General features: G+C 35.9%; 1 protein-coding gene across 20 annotated transcripts in view; it reads left to right on the forward strand.

Moving 5' to 3' along the window:
• Nucleotides 1-25,345, forward strand: part of ERC1 (ELKS/RAB6-interacting/CAST family member 1) — a 301,807-nt gene that overhangs the window by 159,427 nt on the left and 117,035 nt on the right. For 14 of the 20 annotated variants that reach the window (XR_011810085.1, XM_027463493.3, XM_072039666.1 and 11 more), the window contains one exon: nucleotides 18,354-18,485. The exons of the other annotated variants lie outside the window; for them this stretch is intronic. Coding sequence is in view for 13 of the 14 variants with exons in the window: in XM_027463493.3 (XP_027319294.3) it covers nucleotides 18,354-18,485 (132 nt within the window). In the remaining variant the exon portion in view is untranslated. The remainder of the gene's footprint in view (nucleotides 1-18,353; nucleotides 18,486-25,345) is intronic. 20 annotated transcript variants of the gene reach the window in all.

A 25,345-nucleotide genomic window follows, 5' to 3' on the forward strand; every position in this document is an offset into this window, starting at 1 on the left:
TAAATCCTTAGAGAGCAAGCCTTCTCATAGGTGTTTTCTTTGTTATCCTAGATTATATCCTGGTTCTTGTTACCAGCTATGTTTCTTACTGCATCTACGCTAAGGACGTAGAGTAAATCCTAAGAGCTCACTAGCAGAGGCAAATCCCCTCCTTAATTTAAACAGATACTTCTTTACTCTGTTCTGTGGAATTCCGGTGGGGTGGTTTCAACTCTTCAAGAACTTCTGAAAGAACCGCAGAAACATGTGTCCATGTGGAATGCTCTCAGATGCAACATTTTGTGGTTTTCCCCCTCAGTTAAAGTCCTACATGTGCAGTGCACTGAAATAGTTAACTTCCAAGTGTATGAAAATGATTTCATAACTACAGACTTTTATAAAAGGCTGGGATGTGGGTTTTCTACATCTGCTAATGGGTTTTGTGGCTGTAATGCTATGGCAATCCACAAGGCTCTTGTTATGTGACAGCTTCAATTGAAATAACACAATCCTCCTTGTATTAGCGAAATATCTTAAAATTTCTAAAAATAATCTAACGTTTGTTTAGATTTCTAATCTGTATTGTATAAATCTATATTTTAAGTTTGAAAAGGAAAGTAGTACTTGACATCTGTCTTTCAGCTCTATGCACGTTGTATTTATCAGGTGATACAATTCCACAAGATCTTTTTTTTTTTTTGATGTAGTACTTCCAGTTTCTAAAATGCAAGGCTTTCTGTACTAACTTTTTTCCCCCAACATTATTCTTTCCCTTTTCGTTTTTCTTTCTGTTACACAAATGGAATGCATTGAAAAAATAGCCTGAAATTTGTTCTCTCGCAGCTCCTGTTAGCATATTAAAATTGCCCTTCTTTAGAACAATAAATTATGTGTAGTTGTACAAACACTTTACATAGAAATGGACAGACAATGATATTCGGGTTACTGAACTTTAAGTCCTGTTAAAATTAGTTAAGTTTTAAGACATGTTTCTGATACTTCAATGAGATTTTATAGCTTTGGTGACAGCAGTGAGACAGCTTTTACTCGGAAATTGTCACGTTAATGAACGGCACTGCTTTGTATCAGAGTTGTTTAAGAATGTACACTTGTCCTTTGAATGTACTATCCAATTCTTTACTTGCAAAGTGTTTTAGCAGTAGAGATATCATAGATATAAAACCAGGAGTAGCATAGATAGCATAAACTTGCTGTAAATATTTCCTCTTTTTAATATCAACGTCAGAATAACAATATTAAATCTAGAAACTAGACACATAACAGTTGTCTCTTTTGAGGAAGCCAAGTTTCATTTTTTTTTCTTTTTCTCTAGTGTTATTTTGTTGTAGGTTGGAGGTCTAAAAGGGAAGGTAAAGTTGAGAACAAATATGTCAAAGTGTGTAATTTCATTATCTTTACCCTTTTACATTCAGGTTTTTCCAATCAGATATTTCTATACAGCAATATGCATTTTTTCCACTTTGCTTAGGCTGTGTTTTATTCTGCACTGGTGTCTTCGGTAGTTCTGCTGCTTTCTCTATAATCATATGTAAGTATTTCTGAGATAAAAATAGATGTTAACAAATGCAAATAAGAACTTAAGATTGAAGTAACATGTGATACTCCAAATTAAAATGAATAAGTTATCATGGTGTTAATATTACTTGACCTTTGCTGGTTCCTTTTCTGCTTTTGTGAACCTAATTGTCCCATTTGGGTGGGCTCAATTTTAAAGAGTCTTTCCCCATATTCAACATAAGGCTGAAGGGAATGCTTTCATTCACGGATGAAAAAGGTCTGTATGCTCTAATGAAAATATCAGGCTATGGTAAAATATGGAGTGTTTAATGACAAGTGACAGGTTCAATAAAAACTCCTTCCTTTAGAAGAGCCCTCTGCTTATAGCCTCCCTCTCTCAAGGATTTCAACATTTTGGTTTCCTGGAAGTAAAATTTACCCAGGACCACATTTCAATTTGTTAGTTATGGAGACCTGTCTTCTCTAAAGACTCTAAAGGGCACTGCTTTCTAATTGATTACAAAAAATTAAACCTGAGAGGAACATAGATTTTTTTTATGCAACCATTGTTGGCTTTGGGGTCAGGACACACAAGCACCAATTTCAGATAATTTTGGTCTTGGTGGTTTTGGCTGGAATTAATAATAAGACATTATGAAATGCTTAAAAATATATGATCTGCATGTTCTTTGGTTGACCGTCTGCAATCCAGTCAAATAAACACGCTCCCAAGCACATATTCCACTCCTCCTCTCTCTGTCCCTAACAGGCATGTGGTTTCTTTCTTCCTGAGTCCAGTAACAAAATGTTCGTTTATTCAGAAAGCTCTGATGATGGAAATTTGGTATTTTGGGGAGTGGGGGAAGAATGAAAACCATAATGTCTCAATTCTAGTGAGCAGGATAAATGGGTTTCCAAATTTGTCTTTTCCTCCTGGGTTCCCTTAAACCTCAATTCTCCAGGGATCTGAGAGGTTAACGAGTGTCTGGTCTATAAACAGGATAAAAAAAGAGGCTCTTGGGCTGGTGTAGAAAATTTTTGCTTCAAGAAACTAAAGCTTGGCTATTGTGAAAAGAAAGTGATATGCTATCTTTTTGTAGAGAGGTAACATTTACTGAATTTTCAAGATACTTGAATGGGAAATTGAAACTAATATTTGGAAGGTAGTATGTGTATTTTCATGTCCTATCCCTCCAGCATCTTCCAGAGTTTTCAGGAGGAATTTTCAAAATATTTTGTGGCTGGAGTTTTCTACTGTTGTATCTATGTTTCAGCAACTATCCAGCAATCAAGCAAATTGCTGCTGATGAACTGCATATCCATAAGCTGTGTAAAATATATTTGGATGCTTTAATACACAACTGTAACACTACATAAATTTAGTAATTGTTTTTTTACACACCTACATTTGGATAATTTAATATGTAGTTCATAATCCACAATTTATATGCAAAGAGGCAAATATATGCTTTTTTTTTCTTGTGATTATATAATTCCTTTATCTATTGAGCATTCAATAAGAAAAAATATACTTATTGTGAAAAGAACTGAATTACAGACTAAACAGATTTGGAGTTTTGGGGGGGAACCTTTTGTTCAGTTATGATTTTACCTGGATAAAATGGAATAGTAATCAAATTACCTTCTCACCAAATGAACCTTCTGAATTCTTTACATATCAGGAACTGTTTGTAATGAGGCACCATAGCATGTACATACAGTTGGTATAGAATTCAAAACTCTGGAAAGCCAAGTGAAGCCCAATGCATTTGGTCTTAAATTACTGGTGAACTTCATCCTGACATGCTGTGATTGAATTTTGAGGGTAGGTAGCTAAAGTGTTTTAGTCTGATCTGTTGATGGTAACATGGCATGATGAAGGAGAAGATGGTTTGTCTTCTTTCAGTTGTTAGTAAAGAGAGATCATGCTTCCCTAATTAATCAATTAACTTGCTTTTGGACAGTATATATAACGCTACTGAAGAAACAATTTAAACAGATTTAAAGAAAAGCTCTCCAAACTTGAAGTTCAAAATTTCCTCCATAACTTAGTAGGTATCATCAGCTTTGAAGCAAATTGGTTATGCTAGGTAAAATGGTGTTACATGTTTTTCTAGGATAAGTGAATTTCAAGTGCTGAGTTCCTGGCTAATTTCTCTTCCATATAGACCGCTGACATATCGAATTCCAACCTAGCCTGCCAGCTAAGTGGAGTGTACTTTCTTTATCCGTTGGATAGTACAGCTCAACATGTTAAGGCCCATGAAACTGTCAGATACTCAATTTCAGCCTGGTAGAAACCCATTTTTCATGCCATCTTGCATCTACAGGTTTTATTACAAAAAACAATCTGACCTATCAGACGTATTTTCTCACTGAGCTCAGGCCCACCTTTGTGAATTACTCAGATCAAAATGTTCTTTCTCTTTCCCTTCCTCTCCCAGTACTTTTTAGGTGCCTCCTCAGAAAGAAGTCTGGCCTTAGTGGATCCACTATTAGTAGATAGTTCTCAGTATTGCCCAGCTTTGAAGGTGTCATTCTTGCCTGGGTCTGACTAGGTGTTATTATCACGTACTCAGGTGTCTCAAATCTCATTAAATAGTATATTCAATTCTAGGTTATCCTTCTGTCCTCTAGAACAGAAACCCTAGCACATAAAGCATTGAGAGAATGTGAAGTCCCTTTGCAATTCAGTTTTTAAGAAATTCATTGGCATTTTTAAGGGCTAAATTTTCTTGTTATCATTCCACAGCTTACCACAAAGGATGGAACTTAACATTGTTTTGAGTTCTTTATAATAAAGCAAAACCATGATTCTAAGTTCACACATAGTCTGAATGGGATTTGTACTGTCTGGCTTCCAGTATTACACAGAACTTTTGTTAATGAAAACACAGCAGATATGAACAAATACTTAATTCAAAGGACAATCGTGCCTCATAAAAATCTTAATGGATGACTGTATGCAAATTATTTCTCCTTTTAGATTTGGGCTATGCAATGGTAGCCAGTAAGTAGTTTGGGGATCAATTGACTCTCCATCCCTTTTTCTGACACATTCTGTGACAGCTGGCTATGCATTAGAAAACCAACTATGCATATGCAGTAGCCACTTTAATATGCATCATGCTTTGTTAGTGATGTAACATTCCAGTAGTAATTTTAATTTCCGTCAGCTTTTACAATATGTTACAGAAAATACAACGTTCCACAAACACTGATTATTTGTAGGGTTTTAATTTTCAGCACACTGTACAGTTGTTGTAGACACAAGCAAACATTTAACCCTGGCAGATGCCTGGATCAAAACTAGGTCTTGTTCTTATCATGTCATAACTCTCTCTGTCAAGAGAGCTTTTCCTAACTTTCCTGGATGTCTGGGAGAGGTTCCAAAAATGATGACCTTTTAGCAAAGCTTGTCATGACTTAATGTGAGGGGAAGTTTCTATTTGGGGATTACTTTGAATTTTAGCCTTTTTTCATGAATTAAAAATTCATAATTAGGCATGCCTGGATTCCAGTTGCATCAAAACAGTAGTACACATAAAAATGAGCTTCTAGCTAAATGAGAAAATTCTATTTTCTCTTTTGAAGTCATGAAGCACAACTTTATATCAAGGAAGATCATGAAGACTTGCTAACATTGTCAGAAGGTAAACAGGAGAAGGTAGCAAAAACATCTTGATAAACAAAAAGGAGTGGAGTCAAGTTCTGCAGCATCTGCTCAGATGAGGTCCCATTATTAGGAGCATTAGTACTATTCAACTCTTAGACTTTTACACACAGATCTGAAGGACTTTGTAAGACAGTGGGTCTTCGTTTCCTAAAAGGAAGCTCATCAAGACAACCTGTAATGCTCATTAAGCCTCAAGAGTATTTATCTGTGTCTGTTTATAATACTAGTTCTCCCGGTTTTCTATACAAAAGTCTGATATCTGTATTTCCAAATCACTGCATACAGACAGAGTATATGGTAGTGTGAGTGACCATTAAAAAGTGTAAATCTATCATTTTTATATTTAACATTTTTTTCTGATGAATATTTACAAGGTCTGAATAACCTTATTGTTGCTCTTGTGTGCAGTGTTGCACGTTGAAGCAACAACAGAAATAATATACTTTTGAACAGAAAAATGATTGTCTCAGGAATGTATTTCTCTGTTGCAATACAAATTGTTTGTGTTAAAGGAGGGAGATGTATGTTTTTCTTCCCACTGAAATTGATTATACATTTTTGAATATTGGAATACATATATGGCCTTATTCTTAGATTTGCTATGGCAGTTTTTATAGAGATAGAATCTGTCATTTCTCTATAATTGACGTTTATGCCATTAAAGAATTGTTAAGGAATTGCCTTCTTCTGTATTTGACCAGATGAGAGCACTCCTTGCAGAGTACTTGTTACTGTAAAGTTTACAGAAACTAAGCCCGAGAACAGACTTGACATTTAGAATGGATCAGTGTCTCCCTGGACAGACACTCCACCATCTGCTCTGTTTGTTTTCACTTTACAGCTTAGTTTACCATACATTTATTATGTTCAGGCTAGATGTAACACACTGCCTTCATTTCTTTAAAAAAGATGAACCATGTTACTCTGTCTTCTTATATAATGTAAAAATGCTCTGCAGTTTTGAACAGACAGCTGGAAAAAAGTCCTGAAAGTCACTACTTACAACTTGAATTAGGCAGTCTCCCAATTATTCCAATGTTTCCTTAACTGCAAATTGAGATTTGTAGTGAGAGAAAGCTATTATAAGGCTTGAGAGTTTTTCATAGAGGAAAGAGGACTCCCTCCATCCTTACATTTCTCTGTGATCCATCAGGAATATTATTCTCCAGACACACTTTCACCCAGTCCTTACTGCAGAAACATTAGGTGTCAGTGGAAGAAGAAACCTGTTATTTGTACTCTTGTTGCCTGTTTGGCAAAGAGCAGCATTGGTACCCATTATAATATGCCAGAAACTAAGTACTGTGAAGACTGGACTGCTGAGTGTGTGCCAGCAACCTTAACCACTAGATGTTTTATGCAAGTTTTTTTTTTTTTTTTCCAAGATTAGTATCTGAGTTCAAACTCCTTTCCTAAAAACTGTCAGAGAGATTAATGTAACTGTTGACAACATGGTGTGGTTCCTGTGAGGAGGTCTCTCCTGAGAGCAGAAAACACTGAGGGCCAGATTTAAGCCAAACAATAGGAGTACATTCAAGGGGAAAAACAGCTCTCTTTTCACTTTGGTGTTTTATTTCATGAGCCTGAGAAATGGCAATAAATTTGCATTTTCCCTTTTCTTTCTTTCTTTTTTTTTTTTCTTCATTCTTTCTCTGTTTGGCTTTTTTTTTTACTTGCTGTGTTGAAAATTGTTTCTAACTCATCTCTGCCTGGGAATAAAAAAAGTTCAATTGCTGCCACTCATTTCATAGTCTGGTTGCTGAGTAAAGCTGCAATTCTGCCTTTTACTTGGCTTGACCAACAGAAAAGAAGTGGGGATAGGGTGATGCTGGGAACCTAAAACAAATGTTCATAATTTATTTTAAAATCATAATTATATACATGGATTATTTTTTAATATGATCTGTACCGGTGGCAACAAATGCTTCGGCATTTCCTCTGATGGATTTCACATAGTAATAAACCTGATTCATTTCATCCTAATTCAGTATTATTCCTTAATCTTGCTTAGCAAGGTGCCCAAATTGCTGTCGTTCTTAAAATACTCTTTGTTTTCCTGTAGAAATAACCCTATTCTGCCTTTAATGAGCACTTTCCCTATTGAATTTTCCTCTTTAGTGAAGTTTTACACACTCTACATACATATATGAAAAACTACTCTTACTGTGATGTGCAAATATTATCTGGCATTGAAGCTTAGGCTGCAAGTCATGTATTTGTAATTGACAGAAGGCTGTGAAATACTTAGCATCAGTCCTTTCGGCTATTGAATTTTGAGATACAGAGGGATCTGAATACAGGTGGTGGGAAAAAAAAACACACCTCTGTATCACGTAGTCTTTTGCTGATGATTAAAGCATTATCTTCTTAACATTCTAGAAAATGTCTGTTCAGTTAAAATTTGCCAGCAAATTCAGTTGAGGATGTTGTGTTTTTTTCCCCACAGAATCATTTCATAAGATCATTTAGGTTGGATAAGACCTATCAATTCTAACCCTCAGCCTAACACTACAAAGTCCACCACCTCAGCATGCCTCTAAGCTCCACATCCACACATCTCTTAAATACTTCCAGGGATGGGGACTCCACCACTTCTCTGTGCAGCTTTTTCTGTTGCCTAACAACCCTTCCTGTGAAAAAGTTCTTCCTGATATTCAACCAAAACCTCCCCTGACACAACCTGACATCACTTGTCAGCTGAAAAAGGAGACTAACACCCACCTCACTACAACCTTCTTTCAGGTATTTGTAGAAAGTGATGAGGTCTCCCCTCAGCCTCCTCTTCTCCAGACTGACCAACCCCAGTTCCCTCAGCCACTCCTGAGTCTTGTTTTCTGGTCCCTTCAACAGCTTCAGTGCTCTTCTCTGAATGAATTCCAGCAACTCAGTATCTTTTATTGCTGATGCTTTAATTCTTAAGTCTTGATGTCCTTGAGGTCAGATAGTTTTCCAAAGCCAGGCATGAAGAGAGGTAGTAAAAGCTAACGGAATTTGGTGTCCCAACAACCCTCATCCGTGCCCTTCTTGTGCAGAGCTTTCTTTTCTATGCCAATCACCATGCTTGGACCTCTCTCTTCCTCCTTTTGAAGAACCATTGAATGTTCTTAAACTGTAAATAATTGTTGCATTATAAGTTCATATGTCTTAATGTCCTAGATCTATATGATACAGTTCTTGCTTTATGTTGAGGTAATGTACCTGGTCAAAATGGCTAATGTAACATTTTCTGTAAATGAGGCTAAATTTCTGAGTTATATTAATTAATTCTCGATACTTACATAAAAGATAAACTGTATAGTTCCACAAGTATCTCATAAGTATAAGTCATCAATAAATTGGCAAGTGAAATTCAGTTTGAGAATGTATTAATATGTCAGGAGAAACAATCTTAAGTATAGGTGTACAATGGCAGGTTCTGATCTAGCTGTGTTAATACTTGACAACAATCTTGTAATTAGAATAAAAATTTTCATGAAAATATTGGTTACCAAAATTATTAAAATAAAAAAAACACACAACAATGTTGAGAAGTACTAAAGGACAAAACAAAAAATATCAGTATGCCAGTAAGTACATCAGCAGTGCATTCACCTCTTGAATAATGGGTAATGATGTGTGCTGTCCACCTCAGAAGGCACATAGTGAATGTAGAAAAGTTACCAACATAAGAACAAGCTTCCATTCAAACAGATATTAAATAAATTTAAACACTTGAATGTGGAAAAGAAATGAGTGAAGTCAGGAGCCAGGGAGGTTTTTTGCAACGTTGCATGCTGAGAACAATAGATAATTTTGGAATATTTAGGACTAAAGAAAAATAATAACTATTTTTCTCCTTCCTCTGATCTACTTCAGGCATTTATAGAAACAGTAAAAATGTCTTACAAAAATGAAGAGTATCTCAGAATGTGAAGAATTTACACTTTCTCATCCTTTTGGTTTTTATACCACTGAATTGCTGTGGCAATTTTTCTGCATGCTGTGGTGCTGTTGCCTGTTCAAATCATACTATGAGTGTAGCAGTGAAAATATACCAACAAGAAGCTTTTCAAATACTTCACTTTCAGTATTTTCAACTCATGATTTTCTGATTATGTTAATACCTAAAATTCCAGTATTCATCTTTTTCAGTATTGTGTTTTTATCTGCGGTATCTAACTGGTTTAGTGTTCCATACTTGCATATGAATTGACTATTGCCACGCAGCTAAGTAGTCATTTAGTTCTTCAGTCTTTATTGCCTATTCTTTTTTTAAAGATTCTGTTACTGTATCCAAGTCAGAAAGATGTACCAGTGAGCAAGAAACATCTTGGAATTCCACATCAAGATGAGGTCATACCTAACTTTGTCATGAAGATTATAGGCTGAAAATCATTCTTTAAAGGGTTTCTGGTTAGTAGCATAATTCACATTGACTTAGATGACCTTTGACCAGGATTCAGACGGAACAAAACTTAACTAAAAGTCATCATTTTCTGTTTTCTCAGAAAAGAACATAAGAAATTCATTTTTTAAATGAGCTGTTATGTTTTTCTCTTTTCTTTACCTAGTCATTTTAAAGTTGAAAAACTGTTTATTTTGGGACAGTATTAATCATTATTGTTGAGTTGCTAGCTATGTGTAAAACTGCCTGTGTAATAAACAATAGGTTAAAGTACATGACAGATTCGTTTTTTAAATACATAAATATGTTCATTTCCTGTTTTCAAATGTATCCTTAGATTTTCATGTGTGATAAAGCTGATCTGTGCAGTTATTGGTAAAGAAGAAGAGAGAAGAAAAATAAGTTTTTAATATTTTAAGCAAATATTTCTCTAAATCAGTATATATGTTTGGTTAGCAGCTGAATTCAGCATGTACTGAGACAGATCTTTTCCTTGAAATTAACTTCATTTGGTGCATCTGGCATCCAGAGGGATTGCGGGTAGGCTGGGGTGTTGCGTTCCCAGATGGTGTGAGACCCACTGATGATTTAATTCTGACATGTGAAATGGTATTGATCATCTCTTGTTTGAAGCTGGGGAGGTAGGAGAAGGCCTGCATGGGGTGAAAGTAATTACAGCTTTTTTACATTAAGTAAAATGAATAGTGGTTAGCATTTGCATCTCACTAGACTGTTAGTCCTATCCAGGAACTGATGGCTGCTTTAAAGGAAACAGTTCTGCAGTCAGAGCACAAATACAATAGCTATTCTACTCTGATGAAAATCAAGAAACGGGTATCAGAGACTAAAATGAATGTGTGAGACAGGAGGTAACTTGCAGGAATTCCCTTCTAACTTGAGAAAAACAAGAGAGTTTCAGTGGGATCAACTGCTAGGTAAACGTTTCTTCAGTGGTGGTGTGTTACTTGCATTTTTTGTCGAATGTTCAGCTATGTAAAAGAGAAAAGAGAAGCGTGCTCTTGTGGCTGGCTGTCCAAGCATGCTGCTTCCGCAGCTTTTTTCTGCTGAATAATTGAAAATGAGCAAAGAAAGGCAGGTTTTACAGCTACTGTGATATATTAGTACAATTATGATGACAGGACTGATGTTGTGAAGGAGAGTTCAGAGGAATAGAGGTATATCAAGGGAATAACTTACGGGTTCAAGCTTCATATTAATAGCGCGGTTAGTTAAAACTGTCACTGTTTTTTGCTGTAATCTCATATGTATTTAGGTGCCTTGAGTCATAATATTGATTTGTGTATGAAGAAGAAATCTTTTTGTAGTAGCATTTCCCCAATTAGCCTCTCACAGAAAAATAAAAGAGAAACGTATTGCTTTTGCTCACTTCAAAACACTTTCACAGCAGTATTGTCAGCCTCAGGTCTCATTCCAATAGTCAATGCAGTGACCAACCATGGTTTTAAAGAAGCATAGACTCTGTAGGTTTTAAAAAATACGAATGTGGTAATTTGCAACAGCTGAAGTAAATGTTAAAGCTGTTGGCACCCTACATGAGCTGCTAAATGGTAAACCTGGTTGTTAATATTGGCGAGGTTCTTTAGTCTGTCTAGGTTGTTACTAATGAAAAGTACATATACAAAATCAACATACCTGTCTGATTACTGCGTTTGGCATGCCAGACTTGGAGTAGTAACAGGAAAGAAGTGTCAAAAGCGTGGTAGCTATCAGTAAGAGAAGTTGCCGGTTTCTCATAGATTTAATCTCTTATGCGTTTCCCTTTTAGGCCTCTCTGTGTAATGCTGTCTGTTGGGCCTTTTCTTCTCCTTCCTCTCCATCCTCCTTCAAGTAGTGTATAAATAATCTAGATTGCAGTGGAATTCCACTTCGGTTTCAGAGAGAGAGATTGGAAGTACAGAGCTTTAAGGTGGACATAAATAAACTAATATTGATTTATTAGATAATAAACTAATATTGATAAGATCCTTTGTTACTGTAACCCACAAGCTCTATGTATTTCAGATTGCTGTTGATGTTGAACAAAACTGCTGTGTATATACTGGAAACACTTTTTGAAAATAACACAGCTGTGAGTGGGAGCACATAAAATATGTTGGAAGAAAAAAAAACTGAATGGCTGGCACCATTCACACATTTTGTGTACATGTATAGTGCTCAGAAACATTTCTAGCCCCTTTCAGGAAATAATGGTAGGTACGAGTTTTACTAAGCACTTCATATGTGTTCAAGAAACAGACAATGTGAGAAGTTTCTCTTAACTAAGTTTTTTTCCTTGCAAAGCTTTCTTTTGATTAACTTTTTTTCCTACCTTTTGTTTCCCATTCATTTAAAGTGGATCCATTAATAGTAATATGTATCTGGGTATTATCTGTTGCGATGTGTCTTTACCATTGATATTTTTCTTGGCTTTTTTTTCTTCTTCCACATGAATGTGTTGTAGGGAACAATGTGTGCTTGTTTTGCCCTTACAATTGTACATGTGTTACATACAGAACACTATTTACATCTTGATATACTTCAAAATTGTTGCTTTCAATATCTTTTAGTGTTAGTACCATTGTATAGCATTCTCACTTCTGTATTTGTTTTACCGATTCTTTGTGACATAAATATTTAAGAACAGAAATAAGTGCACATAACTTCCAATAGATTAATTAGTTCCATATTCATTTTCTTAACGTGGAGAGAAGAGCATGGTGTGTTTCTTTTCTTACAGATGCATAACACACCAGTCAGCTTCTACGTAAGTAATCTTAACACCCAATATGCTTCCCATCATAAACTTGTCATGATGTCTTACAGACATATTTTACTATCTACATATTTTTATTTTTTCATTAGTAGCCATGAGGACTTCCTTAAGAGCTGTGAAGTAGACATTCATGAGGACTTTGTGCAGGGTAGAACAGACGTATGGCTGTTTTCATTATCATGCATTTTATAAAATATGCTCAAGCACAGAAGTTAGTGATTTTCTTTCAAATGATTGTCCGTACATGTAACACTTAAATTGTGCGATCATCCCATGTACAAGAGCAGATATTGTCAGCAGCATCTTTTATAGCTCTGCATCACTCTTCTGTGTCCTCCCACTCTGCAGCAGTGATACCCAAAGGACAACGCTGTCCAAACACCACTCCATTTTTCTACTACCTTTCTCTTTCAAAACAAAAAAAATCACAGGCCATTTCTCATAAACTGTTGATTTCCTTTCACAGTGAATTTTAGTGCACTAATTCAATTATACTTATCATTTGTCTGTTGGAAATAATTTTTCATCAATATTCTCTTTCTGCTAGAAAAATACTTTTTGTTCTTTCTGCAACTGATGATCCGCAAGTGTACATGTGCTCTAGATGTACGTGTCTTCTCTTTTTTTTGTTATGGTACTCTCAAGAGAATGTGTTCAACCCCTTCTGCTGTCCCTCATGTTTGTAAAGCTGTGGCTAGCTTCATCACACTTCCCTCTCAACCCCTAGTGGAATTAAATTCTTCTACTGCAATTTTTCTTCTTTTGTCTCCTGAAGTTATTTTTTCTGCATTTATGCAACCTGTCAGGCTTGATTTCTAATCCACATGTCTTATTTGGCAGACATAATTTTTCAGTTGTCAACGTATGTTGTCCTAATGAATCGGTCATTCTGCATCTCAGCCCCTGATCTCACCAATGATACGGAAACATTGGTTGAGGATCTCCTACTTGGCAGTTCTCTTCAGCTCTCAGACTTCTTTCATTCAGAAACTCACGGTAACTATACATGTATATGCTGTTGCTATACTTCCAAATAAATCTTTTTTGGCTCACTTTGTGAGAGACAGGGACTTGGGAGGCAGCTATATGCAACACTGATACTAGCATTAGAAATTCTAGTTCCCATTCTGTCAAATCCACTGTTTGCTCATGTCCAGCAATATATAAAGTACCAGCATCTCTGCTACTATGTTTTCAGAATCTTTAATATCAGGTCTGTGTTTATTTGTGGTTCATGAACATCCTTGAACAAAGCTATAAACTACCCTAGACATGCTTCCCTCATCTGGCATTTACAAAGTCTTCTTTTATTCCACTCTTCAAGACAGCGTGTTTTTTTCTTTTATTGCCATATTCTTCAGCAAATGATAATGAATACAGAGAGAAACAATTCACCACGGGCATCTCCTGCTTTGGATGAGTTGCACAAGGACCCCAAGTGCGCTTTTTGAACTGTATTCTATGATAACTACCATTCAGATAATGTACTATGGTGTTCTGTCCTTCAACATTTACCCAATATGTATATGCTTGAAAACCTACTAAGTCAAAATATTTTTAAATCAGTGTAACAGAGATTTTTCCGTTTGTGAGCAACATTTTTTTTACATGCTTTTCTTGTTCAGATACTTCTAAAAGTAGTTTATCAACATGTGGAACCAAAAGAAGGAAATTCACCGTGTACTCTTGAGCTTTAAAGTAACTATGATTATTTGCTTCTGAAATCAAATGAGACTGTAATACCATCTTTCGGTACTACAGCATTGTATGTTCACTTCAAGGTTCAGGTCCTTCTTGAAAAGGCCTGCAGGTTTTTACAAATATTTTTTTCAAAGAAAAAAACAGTAAAGATTCATTAACAAATTGATTATCAATTGCAAAATTCTGAAGTTCAGCCTTCTGATTTTGTCATAGGATCTTTCCTTCTGGGTTTGGCAATGCGGTAGTGCAATCAGCGCTGCAGTATTGTGTTCTTCATTTCTCATCTATGAAAGCACAAAAGGCAAAATCTGAATGATTACACATATTATGGGTTTATATGAGAATGGTCTTGCCCTGACTAGGTGATTGGCTAGTCCTAGAAATATTTTTAACTGTCAAAAGAAGCAGTTCACTGCTTTCACAAACTGTTAACTTATCTTTCCCAAGAGTTAACTGCAGAAATCCGTCTTAATTTCAATTCAAAGAGTGAAATTAAGCAATAAAGATTTCTGTGAATCTAGTTCAAGACACAATTACGAAGAAGTTTGCCAGGATACCTCAGATTTCATTGAAGCTAAATGCTTTGGTGAAAACTTCCATCCTATTTCATGCATTTTCACAAAGCTTCATGTCAGATTACACATTACATGAATGCAGAAAAGATTAAATTGATACATTCTTTTAATATGCATCACTTGGACATCCTACCACTTCCTTCCTGAAGTGAAAGAAAAAGCCCAGAAATGTGTGTCAGTCACACCTCCTTTTCCTTTCAGGCCTTAAGACGGACACGTATTGGAATGGGTTTTGCTTACAAATCAGCTACGGGATCATAGTAATTTGTAGCAAAAATGTGTATTGGAGCTGAACTCTTGGCAATCCCACAGTGTCAACTGGGTTTTTCATTTTCGTTGTGGTGTTACCAATGAGCATAAAGGCAGAGCTATCTCCCCTGTCCTGGTTTAATTCCCTCTCTGCCATGGCCTCTCACACTTACGGAACTTGGGAGCAGAGTTAAGGGAGAGTCACTGAGATGTAGGGTAGGTAATACATCTTGAAGAATCCAGGTAGTCTACAGGTAAGTAACACTTTTTTACTTTCTTTGTAGACACACGTGTAAGCTTCATGAAAGGAGATTGCTATGATCTATCATTCCGCAATTTTATTAAAATAAACTTGCCCTCTTTGTCATGGCTATTGTATATATGAAGCAACACAATTTGTACTCTAATCCTCTACTTCAGAGGATCAATCCATTTCACCATTGGGGTTACCTACTTCAGCAGCATATGAAAAATCATGAGATGACAGTTATCTTTTTTCTGCAGTTACAACCTTTATTATCACAATCTCATCATCTGGATAGGGCATATTTGTATCCTGTTCACGTTGAAAGATATCTGATCTCTGTTCCATTCTAAAACTGTTATTTTGTTCCTATTTGGTAGGGTGGGGTGTTTTTCTGTCTGTTTCATTTTGTTTTGTTTTTGAGTTTGCCAGAACTATTTGTAGAATTAAAAATCAAAATCTTCTATTTCCACAGAAAACTCACGATGTAACTTAGTAGGTAATGGTCATTATGATTAGCCCTATTCTTTCTCCAAATGCTTGTAACAATAAGGATAAAATATTTAATGTAATTAAAAAGAGGAAAGCAGCAGCACAGGTTGAAGGTTAACATGAGCCTATCATGTTTTAGAGTTTAGAGCCAAACAGTTGGGAAAATATTGCTGGTACATTAAAAGGCAAATGCTCTTATTTACTTTTTCTCTATTTGGTTTGAAACAGCAGCTTGTATTAAAAATAAAAATATCAAATACTGATTGCATGGAAAAAAAAAAAGAGTTGGAAACAAATCAATTATTTAAAAGTCTCCTGAAATTATTCTGCACTTTGGAGTCCTTCTGGTGTCTGGCTAAGCAACAATCTTATGCTCCACCCAGACATGGATGTCATTTTGTAAGGTGGGTAGACCTATTGTGGCACCAAAAACGTAAGCTCTCAGAGCTCTTTTGTTTATCTGAGATGGAAGATGAACTTTTGTAACTAAACTTACCTTACTGGATGGGTAATTCATATCAAACTGAAGTTTAATATCATCACTTGTAGGCATTTTTTTCTAAGTTAACACTTGTCTTTTTTTTTTTTTTTTAACTTGCAAATCTTGAGCCTATATGTACAATCACATTTAATTTATTATATATGACTACTGATTTTTCAGGTGCAGGTAGTGCAGTACTGTCTTGAACAGTTTTGGTACCATCAATTACTCTTCCCCCTGTCCCTAAAGGATTTGTCTGTCTGAACAGAGCGCTCTACTGTGTCAAATTATCCTCTTAAATTTTTGCCTGTAATGAGGAAAAGTGGGCACACAGTACACGTTATAATGTTTTATTCTGCAATGTTATTTTAAAAGTTTCCATTTTACATGCAGCTGTTCAAATGAACCATTCCCACTTCAGTTGTTTGAAATGGAGAGATGCACTTTCACACTTCCTTGTCTGTCCATGAATAATACATCAAGAAGTACAGCTGATATTTCTCATGGAATGCAGATTGGCAAGTAAATAGTTTTCATGTCTGGCACAGTTAGTATTCTGTGCTGGGTGTTTTGTAAACTTTTTTGAATCTTCAGTTAGGCTAATCGTAACCATGAAGCGGTTTTGGAAGACTTTAGCAGTGTTTCAGAAGGATTCAGAAAGTATGAAAACATGTTCTGCAACTCTGATTTTTTGAAAGGAAAGTCTCTCCATTTGTTTCTGTAGAAATCAGCAATTACTTGCCCTGTGATCCACTTTGGAAAGTAACCAACAGCGGAAAGCTGGTCCATCTGCAAAGTGTAACAAATTTCTTCTGCCTTTGCTAGTGGTTGAATGCTAGCCTTCATCTACATAAGGGCAGGGGTGCCAGGGGTCTTGCGTTAGTCTGATACAAAGCTTTGCATCTCAGCTGAAAGGCTGTCTTCAGAAGTGATAGTCATGAGACTGCCAGAAATGATGTTCATATGACAGTATCCCTGGTATCCAGAGATCTAGGAAGCAGCAATTAAGGTATAAGGTTCATTCTTTAAACTCCAGTGACTGATTTTAGTGTTACGAAGGTTGCAAAGTTAACTTCTTCCAAGCTAGATGACTTTTTTCCTTATTCTTTATATGGTGTGAAACATGGAGAGAGTGGAAACTTTCTGTAAGGACAGAAAACTAAGGGGTAAATCTGGCAAAAAGTGAAATGCAAAAACCAAAGAGAAAAATATTTCATTCCTCCACTCTTGCTGAGATGGCTAAAAAAATCTTTGTGTTAACTTAAACATGCGTTAATATCTGATCTGAACCATATGATCTAAACTGATCTGCAAGATGAGAAATGCAGAAATCTTCTGTCAAGCTGCTCCTTTCTGATGGATTTGTTAAGCAGCCATGCTCCAAGACGTTCACATATATCTGTCAGGATAGCCTGTTCTGCAATCTTTTGTCCAAGCCACTACAGCAGAGGCAGGAGACAGACATTTATTTCCTTAGCAATGTTAATAAGGAGGGTCTTCTAGACAAATAAGAATGCCGTTTAGTTTGTATATAATTTTTCGAAATTATTTTGCGTGTATAAACCAATTGAACAGTATGTTTTCTGAGGAGAGTTACAGTTTTCATCACTGGTCTTCGTACATGGATTGGACTTCCGAACCTGCAACTGTGAAGATGCTCTTAACTGAAGGATGTGTTTTAAGACTATCTTGATACTTGGATGTCTGAGGTTCAAACTTCCCAGATGAACCCTTCATACTTCCTTATTAATGAAAAACTTCCTTAAAGACTTATGTGAACAATGGAAAACTCCGTTGGGTTAATGTTTACTTTTCTCCCACTTAACCTGGAAATGGCAAATTGCAAGACTGCAGTGCTGTGTTTCCCTTTGTACCGTGCCTGCTGCTGAATGTGTGAGCAAATGGGCAATTCTGCGTGCCTGCTGCCTTCCCACCAATTCTGGCTACTCTCCTTCTTTGGAACTCCATACTAATCTTTATTTACAAACAAACCTTGCTTAGCTACGCTGTGCTGCGTGATCTGACAAGACTGGTATGTCTGATGCAGAGGGCAAACACTCTTGCATTGAGGACCTGCTTTGCTAGCTTTTTTCCTTCTCTTTACTGTGATCTTCCTTCTACTCTTGCATTCCTTCATCTTTCTTTCCCTTGTGTGAAGATAATTTGCCTGCAGTTGCGCCTTGATAGGGAGGAGCACATTTTGCTTGGCATAAAACTTGGTTGATTAAAAGGCTGTCATTCCAAACAAGTCTTCTTCACCTAGTCTCCCGTCATTTTCCAGGACAATCTACGTAAAAAGGATGATCGGATTGAAGAATTGGAAGAGGCACTCAGAGAAAGTGTTCAGATAACTGCAGAGCGGGAAATGGTGCTAGCACAAGAGGAGTCAGCCAGGATCAATGCTGAGAAACAGGTCTGCAATCTCATAAAGTCAACGATAGTTCTCTTAGGAAACTAACCAGACAGTAAAGTACTGTTTCCCTTGCTTTACTGTGAAACACAGATGGTTTTCTTTGATCATCAGCTATCTCTGTTCAAATACAGCATAACTAAACCCATAAAGTTTGCAAAGCATTCATGATGATTTGTTTTTTGTAAGTACTATTTTCTTGAAAGTAGAAATATAAGGTATCCTGTGCTTTAAGATACTATTTTCTGTAATAATTCTTCTGACCAGTCTAGCCCATCATGTCTATCTTCCTATGTGTAAAGATATTTACGCTCACTGTGTTGTTCATTGCACATATTTGAAGAAGCTTATTTTTATTAGCATGGCCATATGTGTGGACCGCAGCCTCATGTCATTTACAGTTGCACAGCTACTGGATAGAGACAATTCTCTTGATTTAAGGCAAGAATACACAGAGAAAGCACACACTTGTGTGTTGAAGCCGCAGGTGTAAATTTCTATGCATTAATTTATTCTGTGCCACAGACTGGATAAAAGTATCATGTATGTGTCAGATTTTTAACCTCCATAAGTAGTCATTAAGAAACCACAACATATGTAGTGAATAAAATTTCTGTGAGCTTTTGATAAAGCTTTTGAGTAGAATAAGCTGAACCTGGCATTCTTACCGTGTGTTTTGTGAACCTCTTCAGTTTTTTTCCACAGTTACACTGTTCCTCACTTGACCATAATTAGCAAACAAGGAGCATTTGGTCAGTTACATTTCAATGACTTTTTCTGTTTGTTATTTAAATGAAAAAGATCAGACTAACTGCACTTTAAAACCTTTTTTTTTTTTTTTTTCAACATGTATTCTTATATCACGTGCTTTCCAAATATATTTGTATTTTAGTTAATATCCAAGTTTTCAGGAAGGAAGCAACTCTTTCACTTCAGGCTAGAATTAAGCTCAACTGTTTGCTGGTAGAAATGTTGAGGATAATTCTGTTTTCTATATCCTAAGATTCTGGATAACCTTATGGAGTTCACTTTAAAGAGTGCCATCTTTCTAAACTTTTTTTTTAAGTTGTTATAGAAATGTTACCTTGGTAGCGAATAGGACATCAAAGAATAGATCTCCTTGTAAGAAAAATATGTATCTCACTAAGGAGCAAGTTCTATGCTGAGATGCCAATTAACCAAAATAGCATGCAATTTGTTACCTAGGGTGTCATAATGTTTTAATTTCTTTGTTAGAGGACATTGACGATTGTACTTTTGGGCACACAGAAGCCATGTAGAATTCAACCTTTTGAGATGGCTATGCTATAGACGCAAAACAAGATGCATCTAAGGTTTAGTGAGTTTATGAGAGAGAGTTCTGAAGAAGGTTGTAGGCTGATTTTGTAGGTATTAGAAGTATCTGAAGTTAGGGAAATAATTACAAAGGTAAATGTAACTTGTAAATTTACACAAATATAATTATGGTGTTGGCTTGTATTAGTGGCTGATTGATTACAGGTCATCTCAGTATTTAAAGTGAAGGGTGGGTGAAGTACAGTTTGTAGATGATGAGTAACTTATATTTGATTCCCTAGCAAAGAAGCATGCTACTAAGATTAACACAGTAAAAGCTACAGACAAGTTTACTGCACAAATTGTCTCAATCTGCACAAGACTTTGCAGACTCAGAAACAAAAGAAACCCAGCCAAAGAATTATAGCAATAGAGTGCAATTGGAAAACAGGTATTAGAGATATTCCATAAAATAAATTCTGCAAGTTTTTCAAAATAACCTTTGTACAAGGATGTTTGAGTCAAAGATATCAAGATTAACAAAAATGTGAAATCTGTTCTGTCCTAGATGAAAAGAAATTAAATAATGAGGAACGTTTCAGTCACGGGATGGAAAGGAGGGACAGGAGGGACTCATTTTTAGCCTGTTAGCATGAGTTCCTTATGGATGTCTGTCCACTGTGAGCTGTTAGCAGCAGGTTTATTGTGGAGAAGAGATAAGTCTGGGTTAGTAAAACAGGAAACTGTTATAGAAGTGAAATTTTATTTATACTTGAGACATCCTAAAACTAAAATATAGAAAGAAATTAGTGCTTAGGGAATATCCACAAATTTCAGTTTTGTCAGCAAGGAAACTTTTTAAACAATTCACCAGCAAAGCCTGATGCGAGGCAAACAATGAGGTCAGATGGTCAGAGCTTGGAGAAAATGGGGGACAACTGGTAAATAGATTGAATGGGTCTACAATGTGAAAGATGAGGCAAGGCAGGGAACTGTGCAGTCTGAGGGTCGATAAGTCATGAGGACCACTGAGAGGCTGTGAGGACAGGAAGGGAGCCAAAAGAAGTAAGATGTGTGGGAAAAGATTGGTGGAATATGGTGGCCAATAGCATCGTAAACAGGAAAGAAATGTAGTAGTTAGGATGGAAGTGAAGAGGAGGAAGAAGGGTGGCTTGAAAGTAGTGGGATCAGAAGAGGAAAAACTCTAGTTCATACCAGTGCTGATTATGACAACTGTGTCTTACTCCAGCAGAAGAACTAAACCACCAGCTGTGACACATTGTACTTTATAGAATATGCCCAACAATGCAGCACAAAGGAAAAGTAACCAGTGTCCTGTTCCAGTCAGCATCAGGAGAGCTGATGGGCAAAATGGGGTACGATAGGATTTTTGTTTGGTTTTGATTAGTCAAGTAACAGATTGATAGCAAGTGTCTGTTTTACACCTCAAAAGTGAGGAAGGAACTTTCCTTCAAATATTTTTCATTTCTTCAATAACTTAAGAGAATGCTTGCTTTGTTTTATGTTCTGGTGAGGTGTTTTTTTTGTTTGTTTTGCTTTGTTTTTTTAGAATCGTGAAACACTCTTAACTTTACAGTTTTACAAAGGCAAGGCTTTGTTTTGTGTAGGATATTAATCTTTTGATCTCTTCAAGTGATAATAATAGGTTAGAAACATTCTTAGACCAAATATGAATGGTGTGTGTTTGAAATTTTAATATTGTCCAAAATGATTATAATTTGCTTTTAATTGCATGCTTTTTCTTTCCTCTCTTCTGTTTATCTTGTTTTCTACCATTCTGCCACTTCACTGCCTGTCTGAAGCTGTTTAATGAATCAGTGCATGAGGTCAACCATTTTGGCTTTAAGTGGTTCAAGGTATGAGGACATCTCATCTGTGTGTACCTCTACCCCAATATTTAATGTTGTTCTTGTAGTCCTGTGTTGTGTAATCCTACCCTCCTTCATCTTATGATATGTGGTTTCCTGCCACTTTACAGGCTTCAGATTTGAAATACACTGCATGTGAAGCTACTCAGGATTTCATGGTCCTCAGATACCCATTTCAGACTAAAACCTTGCTCTTTTTAATCCAGTGTTTGAGAATATCCTGGCCATGTGTGTGAAGGGTTAGGGTTAAGTGTGTTAACACACAGTTTATATTTGGCCAGATTTCTCCAGCTGACAAAAGCTTCATGGATACGAAGGTTTGAAAGTTCTTCAACAACTTCTTTATTTCCAGTATATTCAGCTGGTTTTGTTGTTTCACATGTTGAATCCTATATGTAAATATTACTGTAAATTACTTTTAGCTATAGACTGTGCCTGATCCCATTAGTTCAACCCATTAGACTGAAATCTGAAAGTATATGGACACCTCTTTTTTTTTCTTTTTTTAATAGTCTCCATAAGATTGCAGTAGGAGGCAGAAATTTATTGTATATATCGTCTTAATCATAATCAGCACCATTCCCAGAACAATGCTTGGAATGTGTTTCTTCATGAAAAAAATAAGGCTTTTTTGTGCAATAAAGTGAAACAGAAGTTCAGATTTTATAATTCAGTGACAATAATAGGTAGTGTCAGGTCCTTGGCTCATGGAACACAGTATTACAATTACTTGCATTTTGATCCCTAATTACTGGAGAGCATAGTTCACAAATAGAGGAAATTAGCAATTGTACTAATCTAAGGTGCTTGTGCCCTCCCTCTCTTTGTTCACTTTTATCCCCTTGCTTCAGTGACCATCTCTTCCGTTTTACCAGCCTGAGTCCTGCTGGTGCCTTGTTGTGAAATGGAGGAATGACCTAATTCATTAGTAATTATCTTATATTTTGGAATGAGTTTTTTCACAGGGACCTATTTGCTAATCTCATTCATGGATCCCCACACAGAACAGAAGCACACCTGAGGAGGCATTGAATTGTGGGAGCAGGACACAGAAATGGAACCAGGAATTGCTTAGTATTGTTTTTACCAAAATTGCATTAGTATTATTGCCAAAAATGTTTTTACCAAAAGCCGTTATTGTGGCTTTTACAGTAGGCTGATATTTCTAAGAGTGTGATGGTGTACTGCCTGACCATCACATTTTATCATCTGTCCTATTTTATTTCCTTCAAATTTGAAAAGCAATAGTTTCAGAGCTTTCAGTAGTATCACTGCTGATAATATTGTAACTCTATTCTCTCATGAATATCAAATCCTGCTTAAGTGCTATCTCACTCTATACAGTGTCAGCTAACACCCAACTCCGTACCCTAAGAGGTTATGGCAAATAAACACATGAAAGACTAGCCATTGCTTATTCTCTGCTTTCTTCCTTAAGTAGTTCCTTAAATTGAAATTGCTGAGTTAGCGGTCTGATTTTGACACCTTCCATCAACGTTTTTTGAAGTTACAGTTCTCAGTGGGAAATTTTAACTTAGGTTAAGTATATAAACTTATAGCTATAAATAGCTTTATCTGTGGTCGTACACTGTTTCTTTATCCTGCACATGGCAGGTTTCTCTGCCTAGCCTTTTGAGAAGAAACAAAACACTGAATATTGTAATAGTAATGTATTGTTTAAATGTACGTTCTTACACTAATTTGTTCCTTCTAATGTCTTTATAAGCTATTTCAGCAGGTTTTAATCTTCAGTCATGCAAATATGATGTGTAAAATATGTTGATAACAAAACTATTGAAATCCTCTGACATATGTGCCCACTTTGACTTTGCATCTGTTTATTAGGAAAATATGGAATTGGTTAATAAGTCAGTCAGCTAGAACTTCCTCCCCAGTTCTTTCATTTTTCCCCACCTCCTGTTCATCAGGATTTCCCTATTGTAAGGACAGGGTCTGCAGAGGTTTGAATATACAGTTCAGCCTCCAAGAGCCTTTTCTGTTGTATCCGTAAGGTTCTTTACAAAAAGTCTACCCAAGTTTTGGATGATACCCCTCATCTGCACTTGCCATCAGACCACCGTTCTGATCCTGTTTAAACTTCCTAACATATACTGCTTTAACTATTTTTCTTGTAAGAATAGAAAATATATTTACAACATAATTATTATGTATTGGACCCTAACATTCAGCACTGACTATAATCAAGTATCTTCTAAAAATGCAAAATAAATTTAAACATATCTCCTTTTTGCTGTGCTATTCTGTTACTGGAACAGATCTAAAATATTTTCTAAAATATGTCTAATGTAGGAGTTATTTCACAGCCCAAATTCTTGCACATAGTTACTTCCTATAGGTCTCTGTAAGTCGAAAATATAAAGTGGAATTTCTCACGAGCTACTTACCTACAGCTGTTTTCTGAGCACAGTAGAAATGTCAGAATCTTGTCTCCTCTATAACAGATGTTGGATAGTTTGCTTTTAACTAATGTTTTCGTCTGTTCTTCTCTATCTCTTATTGAGAAGTTTGGTAAACCAAGTGATTGAAGATCAAGGCAGTTATCCAAGCTATGGTTTGGGGATAAAGCTGCTGGAGCCTGATTCCTTCCCATTGATTTGTCTAAGCAGTCTACACTCTATTTGGCTGAACTCTTGAATATTTTCTGCAAAACTCCTTTCTATAACAGTCTGCCAAACTCAATCTATTTTGTGAGAGTATGTATATACATACACATACAAAGTCGTATGTGTATTTAATTCATATTAAGTTAAAATATGTACTAAAAAGTTAGGTTTAAATTTCCTGTACTGATATAAATGGGTTTTAGAACTTTTTAACAAAATAATTAGCCTGAAGTCTTGCAATTGTTTTTAAAGATCTAGAATGTTTTCATTCTTTTGTCTGATTCTTTTTGTTTGGTTAGAGGAAGTATTTTGGGTATGTAAGGTGCACTGTGTCCATGGTAAAAATGGACACAGTGCATGGTAAAAATGTCCATGGTAAAAATGACTGCTACCAGTGGCAGTCATTTTTAGACATGAAGCTTATCCCTAAATTTACTTTGTCCTCCCAGAGTAATTTAATGGATTGTGTAGCCCCTTTACAAATATCCAGATTGGTATGAAGTCACACTGCATACATGGGAGGGGTGATTCAGTATGTCAGGGAAATTCTAGAATTCCTTCTGATTTCAGTAATGTACTTTTTAGGAGGTGTTACAGAGTACAGTTTTTATTCTTGTCATAGGTATGTTCAGCTGTACCTATTTGGGGGTCTTTACGGATTTTTTTTCTTCAATGAATAATTAACAGAAAATAATATAAAATAGAATATCATAACCAAAGATGACTTCGGGACAGAAATCTTTTTCTAACATTATAGGGGAAAAAACAACCCCAAATCTTTTAATTTTGTTAAACTTGTTGCCCAGTTGCGAAGTGAGCAAAATTTGATGACTTTTAAGAGAATTGGGGATACTGAAATTATAGCTAGCTTCTGTTCAAAATATACATTGAGCGTTTCTCCATTTAAATCAGCATTTCGTTTTAATGAAATGAGAAATATTGATGGAAACTGTTTCATGGAAATTTGGTGCAAAGAGGAATCTTACCAATGGTTTTGTCTGGATTTTTATTCCTTTTAAATTTTTAATAGACAAGTATTGATCTCAAATTATCTGCTTTAATATAGTCAAGCATA

The sequence above is a fragment of the Anas platyrhynchos genome, chromosome 1 (assembly GCF_047663525.1).
Source record: "Anas platyrhynchos isolate ZD024472 breed Pekin duck chromosome 1, IASCAAS_PekinDuck_T2T, whole genome shotgun sequence".
In the NCBI taxonomy this organism is placed as follows: domain Eukaryota; kingdom Metazoa; phylum Chordata; class Aves; order Anseriformes; family Anatidae; genus Anas; species Anas platyrhynchos.